The 12943-nt window shown below is 32.7% G+C and overlaps 1 protein-coding gene across 1 annotated transcript in view; it reads right to left on the bottom strand.

Moving 5' to 3' along the window:
• Window positions 1–5480: 5480 nt before the first annotated feature.
• SYT10 (synaptotagmin 10) overlaps window positions 5481–12943 on the bottom strand; it is a 75892-nt gene continuing 68429 nt past the window's right edge. Inside the window, exons 5-7 of the mRNA XM_007175655.3 lie at window positions 10719–10890; window positions 8170–8299; window positions 5481–5552 (exon numbers count right to left, since the gene is read on the bottom strand). Coding sequence (XP_007175717.1) covers window positions 5481–5552; window positions 8170–8299; window positions 10719–10890 — 374 coding nt within the window. The remainder of the gene's footprint in view (window positions 5553–8169; window positions 8300–10718; window positions 10891–12943) is intronic.

The raw sequence follows: 12943 nt of genomic DNA, 5'->3' as shown, positions 1-12943 counted from the left end.
AAAGACTTAGCAACATAAAGGTCTCAAAATTAAATCTGAAAGAGATGTTTTCTTCAAAGGCAAGAAAAAATAATTTATAATCACTTTATTTTTCAAAATACATATGAAACAGTAAAATTATATTTCAAGTGTTTTTCCTTTTTCTTTTACAAAACTAATCTCATAAACTGTACACTTCACAATGGCATTGAGGTTTCATTGTTTCATAATTCATCTGAACCTAACAAATATGTTCACACATTTTAAAGAAGACATTGTAAAAATACTGAAATGTATAACATCTTCTAAAGGTGGTTGCAAAACATTTGTTCTAAGTAATACAATTATATGCTGTCAAATTTCACAAATGGCTGGTTACCATGTACAAAAGCCAGAAACATGAATTTCAAAAGATTTAAAAAGTTTTGTTCTATAATACGGAAGTCAAAGATTTTGATTTGAACAAAGGCTACATATTATATCACAAACTTCAGTTAAAAAGCCACCTTATGAACAATGACTGAAGGATACAAAAAAAATCAAATATGATGGATCCAAATTATTCAATGTCATGTATGAAATGACGATTTTTCATGGATTCTGCCAGTTAGAATAACTGGCAAATATCTTGGAATATTCATTCGTGGAATCATCATATTTACAGTGTGAGATATTTCTATTTGACTTCTTCATTCTTCATTCTTCAGTGAGGATCTCACTTCATGTGTTCCATAATTTATCTATATTTTGCAGATGAACCCAATCATTTATCTCAATTGGAAGGGTCAATAAAAAGTTAATGACATAAACTTGAGTTGGACTTTTTGTTTATAAAAAACTATAAATGCAAATATTTTGTATATATAATTGAAATCCACCATCCTGTACAGTAAATAGGGATCCTGTGCATAGCAGATGCAAATTGCAACAAAATTTCTGAAGAAAATGGTCTATTTTTACCCTTTTATGACAAAATCAGGCATAGTTTGTTCTTTGGAGAGGGTATTCATGACCCAGTTGAACTTCGAAGAAATCATCGTCAGTTTGAGATAAAAACATTTCCACATAAATACTATCTGCAGCTTTAGATCCATTAAAGGCAAGTCATTTCCAGTGTTTCAGAATAGATAAAAATAGGACTATTGTAATCAATTCTCCTTATAGAAGTGTATTTAAATCATTTCAAGCATGAAGAAACCTATCTTTTCTCTTATATATCTTCTACTTATTTTTTCAATCATCATTTCTAATATCCAAAATGTTTGCATTCAATAAATCTTTAAGTCCCACCTCAACCCTTAATTTAGTGCTTTCTTTTTAAGGTCTCTACAGCATGATATTATCATGCTATTAAGTCAAACCCTGGTTACCAATCTTCATAATGAACAGGGTGGAAATAAAAACAATTTCTTGCTTTGATGAGAAAACCCTTGAACTGAATACTAATTAATTGCCACTGTTCAAATGTACATCCTTTTGGTTAACTGTAATTGCCAGATTACAGGTATTACCAATGCATCTTTAACTAAATTTCTATTCACTTTAATATAAGATTGAACAAATATAGGAAAAGTCTTTTAATGAAATAGAAAATTCTTACCTTAAAGAGTACCACTGAATAACATATTGGAAACATTTAGTTTAATTAGCTCTCTTTCCCATATAAAATAAAAACTTACTAGTTTATTTTAAATAATGGGTTTAGTAGGTTCAGATAAATCATATCCTGAGCCATATCATTGAGTAACTATTAAAATGCTATGTCATGGGTTTTTTGAACAGTGTTAGAGAATTTACTTTCTCCTAAAAGTTAAAATACAAAGGTGGTTTTTGATTTTGCATTCAATATCTTTATTTCCATACACTTTAACATCTGCATTTAACTGCCATTTAGTTATATAGATTCTTAATTTAAATTATTTTACTTTCCATGCTTTTGTATCATTTATTTTTGGCAGCGTACAAACTACAAAAGTTTAAATCAATTAAAGTACATCAGAACAACCAGAGCTGCTTCAAGAACAGATTTAGTTGGAAGAAGAATGATTTTCTTAAATCCTCATCACCTCTAGTTTTCTTTCTTTCTTTTTTTTTTAATTATCACGTAATTAAATTACTTGGTCATAATTGCAACTAAAGTGGCAAAAATATCATATGGAAATTCATTCCATGAAAATATATCTGAGATGATATCAAATATTGTTTTTAAAGAGGTAAAGAAATAACAATGTTTTCAGTGTTAAGATTTTGTGTCCCTTGATTTGCAATAGTCTCTGACTCTTTTGATAACTCATTCTGAAATGAGTTATATTTTGTTTCATGGATAATAAAAGTTGAGAAAGAAGTGAAAGTTTGGGGTTTTCATTTTTGAAGCAATTAATCATTAAATTAAAGCCTCAAGAGACTCATAGTTTTTATTGCATTTGCAATTTTAAAATAATAGACATTACAGAAGAATAAACACAGGTGTCAATTAAATATCACAACCAAATAGGTTCAAATATATTTTGCTTTTATCTAAAACCTGAGTCAGTAGCAATCAGTTGTGAGCTCCCTCCAGTAACTAGAACATACAATCACTCCCAAAAACTGCATAAGAAAGTAGGTGCTTGGTTCTGTGTTCCCATCTCTAGTTCCCTGGCACTAGTCCTGATGATATTTTTTACTGAACTATGAATGTATTAACATCATAAGTTTTATATGTAAAATAAAGTACCAGAAACAGGGCTGGCCTGACAAAAAATTTAAAATTGTCCATAAAAATATTAAGAAACTAGGGTAAAAAAAGCATCAGCTGTTCAGATTTTTGTGAGAAGATTATATACTCCACAAACATTAATAATTTTTCATACTCAGTTTCCTCATTCACCTGATTACTTAGTGAATCAGGTAAAATAAATAAGTAAATAAACAAAACAAGAAACAAAACCAAAAAGAACATCAGTGTTGTTATGCTAATTAATCAACACTTGTTCCTTTTTCTTAGATTTATGTTTGGCAAGTCCCTGAATAAGTCCCTGGAATTAGGTATTCATTATATACCTGAATTGTAACTTCATAATGTGTCAGTGCTGTCATTAAAATGTGGTGTTCCACACAAATTAGTGGAGAATATCTGTAACATCAAACCTTATTTTAAATACTGAAATGAAAAACATTCCATCTTCAACCACAGGTAGAAAGAGGATAAGTTATGTTTGTTTGGATGCACGACTGTGCAGAGTGACGGTGTATTGTATTGAAAATGGTAGAATTACATTTTTATAATATGAACTACCATTTTAAATGATGTATGAAATCTGAGTTACTAATTTTCCCTCCTTAATCTCTCAAAGATTAACAAATGCTCAGTCATGGTGAGTTTATTCTAATCCCTAGGAAACATTAAAAAAAAATTACCTTCAACACTTAATCTACAATAGCCATATTAACGTCTCCTGTTTGGCTGATTGTTTGCATTTTTTATCGTAAACATTGACTTTTTCTCCATAGGAGGCAAAGAAAAGCATGAATAAAAAGCCCTTAAAATATATTTTCAGGTGAAAATAATTATTATACTAAGGAACTAGAGTTGCTAATTAATTGTAAGTTGCAGCAATACCTGTAAACAATTGTCTCCAAATATGTTATTTTATTAAGAGTCTTCCCATTTGACAATTTTATTTTCCAGTAAAACAAAGACTTACAAAATGGAAGTGTGATCCTCATTCTGTCTGTAGCAAGTGGTTCTTTTAGGCTTGATAAGGTAACCAGGTATGTCCAACAGGTTTCTTTAGTTATTTTAAATTAGAAGATGTTAACCAGGAATACTTGTTTTCATTAAGGTGGCACAAGCATTTTTGAAAAATTTTAGGGAACTGGGTTTGACTTTAAAATGTTAATGTGTAAAATAGTTACATCTTAATAGTAATACAATCATATGAGAGATGCCAACATACAAAATTTCAAGATTTTTGAAACTTTGTATTTTTTAATATTTAAAAATAAAGGATTTTACTAAAATCAAAACTTTGTAATTGCCTATAAAATTTTCTCATTCTGATGAATATGTTTTTATAGGCTACCTGCAGATTTTCTTGCTTTTCGGTGTTTTTTGGGGGGGTGGGGGTGGGGTTTAACCTTCTCTCTTGGGATAAGCTTGAAATATGCACTATCCATGGTACACATCTCAAAAGTAAGGTTGGGGTTATTCAATATAGATACATTCCAATAGGGTCCAGAAACAAGACAATAAAAAGTTGACATGATTTAAAGGAAAGTTGTTTAAATGTTCAAAAAACATTTGCATAGTTTTTACGACTAGTGACCTGATCCTTGATCCTTGTGAAGGCAAATGCCTTTCACAAAAGACTGTGGGTCTGGGCCTTAAGAATTATTTATTTATATTAAATGTTCAAGTTGTATTATTTATGGTATAGTTTTATAATTTGCTGGAAAATGTCATTTTTTTCTTTAAGAAAATACCCACTTCTAAAGATTACTTCTGTTTGAGTTTAAAAGTCGCCATTACTGTGTACAATCCAAACGACAATGAGCACAGACATTTATTGTACCTTTGGTGTCAGTATGCCTATCAGAAATACAGGATCTATGTGATAGCTTTATGTCACAAAATAAACATGTCAGAGTACTTGAGAACTTTATGAAGACTTATGAGTTCTGATTCTATTCACTTAGGAATACTAATGCTACATTTGAGATTAAGAGTAATAGAATTTTTTAAATGTCAGTTAAATAGTGCTACAGATGTTTGAACTAATATAACTTTAAGACAATATAAAATAGTAGCCCAAGTAGCTCAATCTCCATTTTCCAGCTACTAAATATTACTTAAGTTTATACTCAAAGAGGTTCTTCAAATTATAGTTTTTTTTCTCTATATATTAAAGAACAAACTTGAAAGAAAAAGTGTTGAGTTTAACAGAGCCGAACTTCACCAAAAAAGATTTTGTTGAGAATGAAAGAATATATTATCAGATAAGTAATATTAATTTGATTATTCAAGGATTTAATGCTGTGAGTAAAGTTCAGAATTTCCCTTAAAGTGTATATAGAACCATGTGCACAACTAGAAATGAACATAGTTTTAATAAAGTCAAAAGCATACATATGTGACATGTGCTTCTTTATACAATAGCAGCATTAACTGTATTTAATTTTAGATAAGTATGGATTATTTTCAAAAAATGTATTCTTTGCTTATGCAGAGAATTTACAACTTAATGAAAACATTCTTTGTGCTAATTGGCATATGACACAAAGAATAAAAAGCCTTATGTAAGGACCATTTGTATTCAAGTAAAATACATCAAGATGTCCAAAGTTAATAAACAGACAAAAAATGTAAATAAAAATTGCACATCGTTTGTTTCATTATCAGGATATATTTTAAATGAGGAGATCAAATCTTTCACTTTTTTTTTTTTTTTTTTTTTTTTTTTTTTTGATCTGATGAGTACACGGTCCTGGGTCCTTATTATAATGGTCTTATTTTGAAAGCATTATGGTGTGGAAGGTGGTTTGGGAGATGGACAGGATCCTTGACTGTCAAAACTGGTTGCCCGGCCAGGTAACTGAAAGATAATAATTTCATAATATATGATCTAGTGCAAAAAATAATAAAGTGGGTAATTGTTGTTACCTTTTAATAGTGAATATTCACCCCTGATATGCAAGCCTCTGAAAAGAAGATATACATAACTCCCCATGCCTTTCAGAACTCACCTTCTCAGGTATCATGAGGGGACACAAATATCTAACAAAGATGTACATAGATGGCATGCAGAGCAACTGCAGATTCATTTCACATTCTATCACACGCTTTTAGTTCTTATTGTAAAATAACTAATGGTTTACTACAGTCGGGGGCAATTGCTGGGTAAGAACAAGGTTCAAGACACGAGACTGCATTCCACTTGCTCTAAGGCAGGAGGTAATTTTTATAGGAGCAATTAATGAGATGAGAGGGACTGGGAAAATGGGAGCCACGAGTGATAAAGAATAATTTCTCATGGTCTTTAAATATTATGTGTATTTTAAAAGTTTAATTACAACAGAATAAACTTTTGTATCTAGGTAGAAGTAGCCAGATTTTCAAATTGATGCTTTAGTCTCCTCTTACCAACTTACTCAGCTCTTGAATAATTGTTCCCTTCTCATTTTAATCCCTGCTGTGGCAACGAAACATAATTACACATGTACCACTTTCCCACAATTCAAAATCCAGCCAGTTGTTAGGTCTCCAGTCCCTATGTTCTGTTTGATCAGTGAATGTAGATACAGGAGTTGGAGAAAAGGAGCTATTTGCTAGAGAAAGTATATTTACATAATCTTTTTGGCCCACTTGTCCTCTGATAGTCAGCTGCTAGAAAAATATATCTGAGATATTCTTCTGAGGCCCATATTGTAGCTAATTCTTCCTATATATTCTACGATGACTGAAAATTATTCACATGTTCTCAGACACAAATACATGCCTATTTCATAGCTCCTCTTCATCATATAATGTATAACTTCTAATTAAACAGTCATAAGTATAATATGCCTTGGGTCATACAACATCTGTCCTTTCATTAGTTAAAAGTTGTTGGTCACATTATCTCACTTCTCCCTACATCATTCCTGTGAACTCTGTAGGGGTGGGCATTTCTATTTTCATTAAATATGGGAGAATGTAGCTGCAGACAGAGTACGTGGTCTGCCTAGGATTAGACAGACAGAGGAGCAAGGGTTAGACTCCATGTCTCCCTTTAGTGTGGTTCTCTGCCCAGAAAAATTTACTCTCATGTCTGGATTCTTAGATTTAATATTCATTTTTCAAACTTTACATGAAAACAAAGATGAGAATCAGGAAAAGGATAGTAAAGCAGTAGAGTATACTTTAGACAATACACATTGTTGAAATGAAACAACCTTCTCAGGACTCGTTGAGCTATTACTTAGGGGAAAGTGTGTGTGAATGTGCATTTGCATGTCTGTCTGTCTTTTATGATTTACATTAAATGATGAAGTGAGGTAAAGATTTGGAACATTAATATAATAAAGCAGATATCTATGATGACAGTTCACCTCTGTTGTCTGAGCATGTGCTGTTTATACAGTGTTCATCGAATTTTCCTTATACTGTCTTGAGTAACACAGCCAAAGTCACATTTCTGTGACTAAGCTGAGCTTAGAACCAGGACTTACTGACATTTAATTACACTGCTCTGTCTCTCCTATTCAACCCTGTGCTTAGTGACAGAACAAGAAGCAGAATCTTATCCATGGGAGAAATGGCAATGTATCCTTCACTTACTATGTGGCTATCATAACTTTTTATTAAATTTCATAAATTCCACCCTCTGCCATACATCCTTTTATCAACCTGCATTACCTCTCAGTTAATCAGGTCATATAAATGATTTATTTTGAGACTCTTCTCTATTTATTTATTTTGAGACTCTTCAAGAGACTCCCGCAGTCTCTGACAACTGCCTTCATGGATAAAAATCCTGATAGAAACTGGTATTGATACTTCTTCTGGTTAATATAACTATTAATATTAGTTATAATTAGAGCAAACACTGTGCCATACTCTGTACTAAGCACTTAACATTCAGCATTTTATTTAGTTTTACTCTATGAGTTTACTGCTATTACAGAGTGTAATATGTAGTCACACAGCAGAGCCAGGTTTTCAACTCAGGCAAAAAAATATTTTTAAAAATCTGTGAGCCCTTTTACTTCCTGACCAGAGTCAGTGGATGTATATCTGTCCCCTTACATAAATGAGCTGTATTAGGTGATAGTACCCCTATTTAGGGATTCTGGAGAAGTTTAGGTGAGGTAGCTGTTTTCACAAAAGAGAATCAGGAAAATTCAGTTTCCAGTTAGTAATGAATTTACTTGATTGCTCCACCACTCACTGATATAAGTTTTCAGACAATGCAAAGAAAATAATAGGCTTGCAGTTTTTATGGACTTACTGTAAAGGAATATCAAACTCAGAAAGTTTAGTGGTTTTTAAAAACCAACAGGGCACACAGAACTTTTCATACTGGATGATAGAGTCTGTGGGACAAAAGCAAGAACAATATCTGTTTAAAAAAATAGGTGAATATATAAAACATTAGTGAAGTGTTAGCAGATAAATAATATTTAAGCAAGAAATAAAGAAGAGAGTAGATGTGAGAGAGTCCCAGAGCTTACCTCCAGCAAGGGGTGCCAATGTGTTATTGGTTTTCGGTGATAGGCCAGCATTTCATTCCAGTGGTCTCGCCCAAGACCCTCAGCGTCCAGTCCTATTCTACACACTCCTATGACTTCATTGTGCCCTACCCTATGATTTGGAGAATATTTTACTTTCATTCCAACATTCAAAGATAAGTTTCACATACCTTAAACAGAATTTTAAACTTATGATTAAAAGAGTAGATTTTGTGGTAGGTTCTAGATAATTTTACATATTAAACTACTTCAGATCAAATGAAAATTCTTAAGTAGGCTAAAATTTACTAAACAGGATCAACATTCAAAAATGAATCTGTAAAAGGATCACACACAAACAATTTTAGTGCTCTGTAAATTGAGAACATTTCACAATAATAAGAATAGTGTGAATGAGAAATGCCAGCTGGTCCTTACCTACATGATGAGTTTCTTTATTGGTAGCAGACCTATTAAGTGATGTAACTCTAATCTCCTTCTTTCCAAAAGGTTTAATGTTTTATAATGATGCCTACATTTCCTACCAAAAGCTCAATACCCACTTTCTTGTATAAATGACCATAATTAATTGATTCTAAATGATATGTCAGTGAACATTACTGCTTGTATTACAATTAAACAGGGCAGGGCTACATTTTGAGCCATGGCATTTGACTTATTATTGCATAGTACCAGAGCATACTGAACAACATTATTATTTTCTATTCATGCCTTGTTTTCATAGCAACAAATCAAAATAATAATGATAGTTAATATTTTTAAGAGCTGTTATGTGCCAGACACTGTTCTAAGTAATTTAAATGTACTGACTCACTTAATCCTCACACCATGACCATGAATATCATTATCATCATCTCATTTTACAGACAAAGAAATTAAACACCCAGAAGTTAAGGGACCTGCCTGCCTTTGTACACTTAGTAAGAGACAGAGACAGGACTTGAATCAAGACAGTTGACTCATGCATGCATATAGTAAGCTGCTTTTCAAGAATGGAATGGAATTTAAAGGCATTTTCTTGAGGATTATTTTGACATACATCTATCTATAAGGAAAGTTTTGAGATGATTTTAGGACATTTCATTACTTTCTTCCTGTCACTGATGCATTAATAGATATGTAGGCTTAGTATCTTTTCTTTTAATATGAAGTTTCCCAAAAAAGCATATTTTAGAAATAACTTTTAATCTTTCTGTTTTATATATTGTCAGGGTCCATTTCCCTAAAATTATTTGGGTGACGAATGCTCAATTGTATCTACCTGCAATCTATGCTGTGAGAAATCAATAGGAATAATTTTTTGGTAAAGCAGAATAAGGGCTTCTGATGAAAACATTACAAGAGTTTTAGAGTTTTCTATTTCAACTAATTCAAGATTTTTTTCTCTCTCTCTCTCTTTAAATTGTGTCAACTTGTTTTGTAAACTCTGATGTAAACTAATTTCAAATAGATGGTATAAATCATTGTAGTTTTCAGTGCTTCATTTTTCTAGCTCTCATCCAGAGGATACCATTTTTAATGTCTCTATGTTATAGGGTCTTGGTTACTGCCATTTGCATAATGATATAATATAGACACTCTTTGAATATTTGTGTATGTGTATTCTGTCCCACTTGTGTTATCATTAGAACAAAATAAGACACTGTCTATGTGCTGATAATTTTGTAGGTTAAACATACAGGATTCCTTTCTGAAAGTCTTATAAGTATAAAAAGCAAAAAAAAAAAAATAAAAAGAAGTATATAGCAAGGACCAAATAATACATATACACCTTTAGTGGGACAAAAGTTCAGAGGGAGAAGAGATTGGTTAGCCAAGAAAGACACAGAAGTGGTGCCTTGAGCAGGGCTGTAAAGCATGGGTGAAATGAGATACACGAGCAAGGCAATATTTCAGAAAAGGAAGGAGTGGGTGCTGCAGCAGGAAGAAGCTTCAGAGTTTCACTCGGGAGTTTGCCATTTATTTTGTGAAAGGAGAAGTAATCAAAGTGTGTGAACTGGAAGAACTATCCACAAAGCAATGATTTAAGACTGGTGTGAAAGCCTCATGGCATAACGCTATGGACACTATTCACCTTCCACTGTTAATACTCACTGCTCACAGCTGCACGTTACACTGATGTTTTACAAATGGAAAAGTGAATCTCTAAGAGGTAACTTGCTCTTTCACACTGCTAGTTAATAATAGAGCTCAGTATCATGATATTCATATTCCAGCCCAGCTGGGAAAGCAAAATACGTTGATTGTAATTTATGTTGTTACTGTAAAAAGACTTCACAAAAGTGCTTCCTATAATGTATCCCATTATTTCACCATCCGCAGTTATCCTGTCCTTCAACTTAAGAATGATGTCTTTTGGAAAAGAAAAAGGATAAGTAATAACATAGAATAAAATTAATTTTGAATGAATAATTTGTATTCATTCCAGTTTAAATTAAAACTCTTGTAGCAGTAAATAATCTGAGAAGTTGAATTTGGTCTGCATATGACTAAATGTAGCTGTTATTCAGTGAGTAGAGGGATGAACGTACCTGTCATAATCCATGACTGCAATGGAGAGGCTGACCTGGTCCACATTCTCCGGAGGGATATCAAAAATAATGGCCTCATTGTACACAGGGTTTAGAGTGTTTTTCTTTGTAGTCGTTTTCCTCTTTTTTAATCTTCGACCCTCACACATCAGAGACACTTTGACATAAGGATCTATCATGGGAAGGCAATTTTATTAAAATGAAAGTAATAGTACAAAGCATAAATAAAACTGTGGTTAATTGCTACTAAATAAGAAAAGTGATGTATTAAGCCCTTTAGTATTACTGGTTTTAAATTCAAATGACATAATTGGGGGTAATAGACTCTCTAGAACTTCTTACTGAATGAACTAGAAAATAATTAACTTGATCACTGTGTTTAATACAACAGAGAAAATGCACTAGTTTATCAAGAGCCAGTTTAAACTATAATGTGTCTTTTAGTCACAGCTATTTGAGGACATGTTTTGTCCCAAGAGATTTCTAGGGAATGTAATCCTAACAGGTAAAAATAATTGTATTAAAATTAATTTCCTTCAAAATGATTTAGAATAAGAAGACTAAAATTGGGCTTCCCTGGTGGCGCAGTGGTTGAGAGTCTGCCTGCCAATGCAGGGGACATGGGTTCGAGCCCTGGTCTGGGAAGATCCCACATGCCGTGGAGCAACTGGCTCCGTGAGTCACAACTACTGAGCCTGCGCGTCTGGAGCCTGTGCTCCGCAACAAGAGAGGCCGCGATAGTGAGAGGCCCGCGCACCGCGATGAAGAGTGGCCCCCACTTATCACAACTAGAGAAAGCCCTTGTACAGAAACGAAGACCCAACACAGCCAAAAATAAATAAATAAATAAATTTTAAAAAAAATTGTAAACTTTAAAAAAAAAAAGACTAAAATTTATGAAAGAGCAACATTGTATCTCGATAAGTATATATAATCACAATGAATTGAAATTAGCAAAAACTATGTGGGAATTGTCTTGAATTGTTGGAAAAGGTATTAAACTTAGAGGTTCCATTTTAGTCATAGTGCTTGATAAAAAGTTTGGATTGAAGAAATGATCACTACAAATCATTTATTAAATGCTCAACAGTATACAGTGAAAAGGTGATATTTGGTTTACAGATGTTCTCAAGGAAGTTTCCTCATGTGAATTGTCTGTATAATGCCAACTGGAAAGAGAAAATTTTAGTCGGGCTATATTTTTATGGGCCAAAGAGGTCAAATAATTGTTAACAAGTTCTGCTCTAGCTGACTGATCTCTACTCTCTTAACCCTGCCACCTTAAGTAGAAAAACTGTTACAGTATTATAGAAAATTGTACAATATTTATCAAAAGTTTCTTTAAAAAGCCTTACTTTTTGTATCTTTTTATAAAAAGGAGGCATGGTTTTGGGAGGGGGTATTGACATTGGAGTGAGTATGCTAGGCGGTCAAAACAATCAGTGTCTGCTCTACCTTCATTTTTTTTTTTCATTATACTTACCCTCCAACTGTAGCACCACAACCATTTTTTCTCTTTCCATCAATGTAACAAAGTAACAAAACTTATTTCCTTAGAATAAGCCAAAAACATGGCAACATTAATTTATTTGAGCAAATGAATGAAATGGATGATTTTTAGGCTCTAGAAAAATGTCTCTGCATATTTCATAAGCATTTCTATCAAGGGGCAAAAACACATTTTATGGCTGGAAATAGGGTATATAGAGGAAAACAAGGTAAAAGGGAAATGTTCAATGGCTGTTTCCTATTTATTTATTTATTTTAACTTTTTATTTTGTATTGGAGTACAGTTGCTTAACAATGTTTTGTTAGTTTCAGGTGTACAGCAAAGTGATTCAGTTATACATATACCTGTATCTACTCTTTTTCAAACTCTTTTCCCATTTAGGTTTCCCATAATATTGAGCAGAGTTCTCTGTGCTATAGAGTAGGTCCTTGTTGGTTATCCATTTTAAATATAGCAGTATGTACATGTCAATCCCCGAATCCCTATCTGCCTCCCCCCACCCTTCCCCTCTGGTAACCATAAGTTCATTCTCTAAGTTAGTGAGTCTGTTTTAATAGAAATATAGATCAATGGAACAGGATAGAAAGCCCAGATATAAACCCATGCACCTATGGGCAATTAATCTGTGACAAAAGAGGTAAGACTATACAATGGAGGAAAGACAGTCTCTTCAATAAATGGTGATGGGAAAATTGGATAGCTACATGTAAAAAAA

This window comes from Balaenoptera acutorostrata, chromosome 11 (assembly GCF_949987535.1).
Source record: "Balaenoptera acutorostrata chromosome 11, mBalAcu1.1, whole genome shotgun sequence".
Taxonomy (NCBI): domain Eukaryota; kingdom Metazoa; phylum Chordata; class Mammalia; order Artiodactyla; family Balaenopteridae; genus Balaenoptera; species Balaenoptera acutorostrata.
Note: the sequence above shows the minus strand (reverse complement) of the source record. Positions and strands in the feature narration are given on the sequence as shown.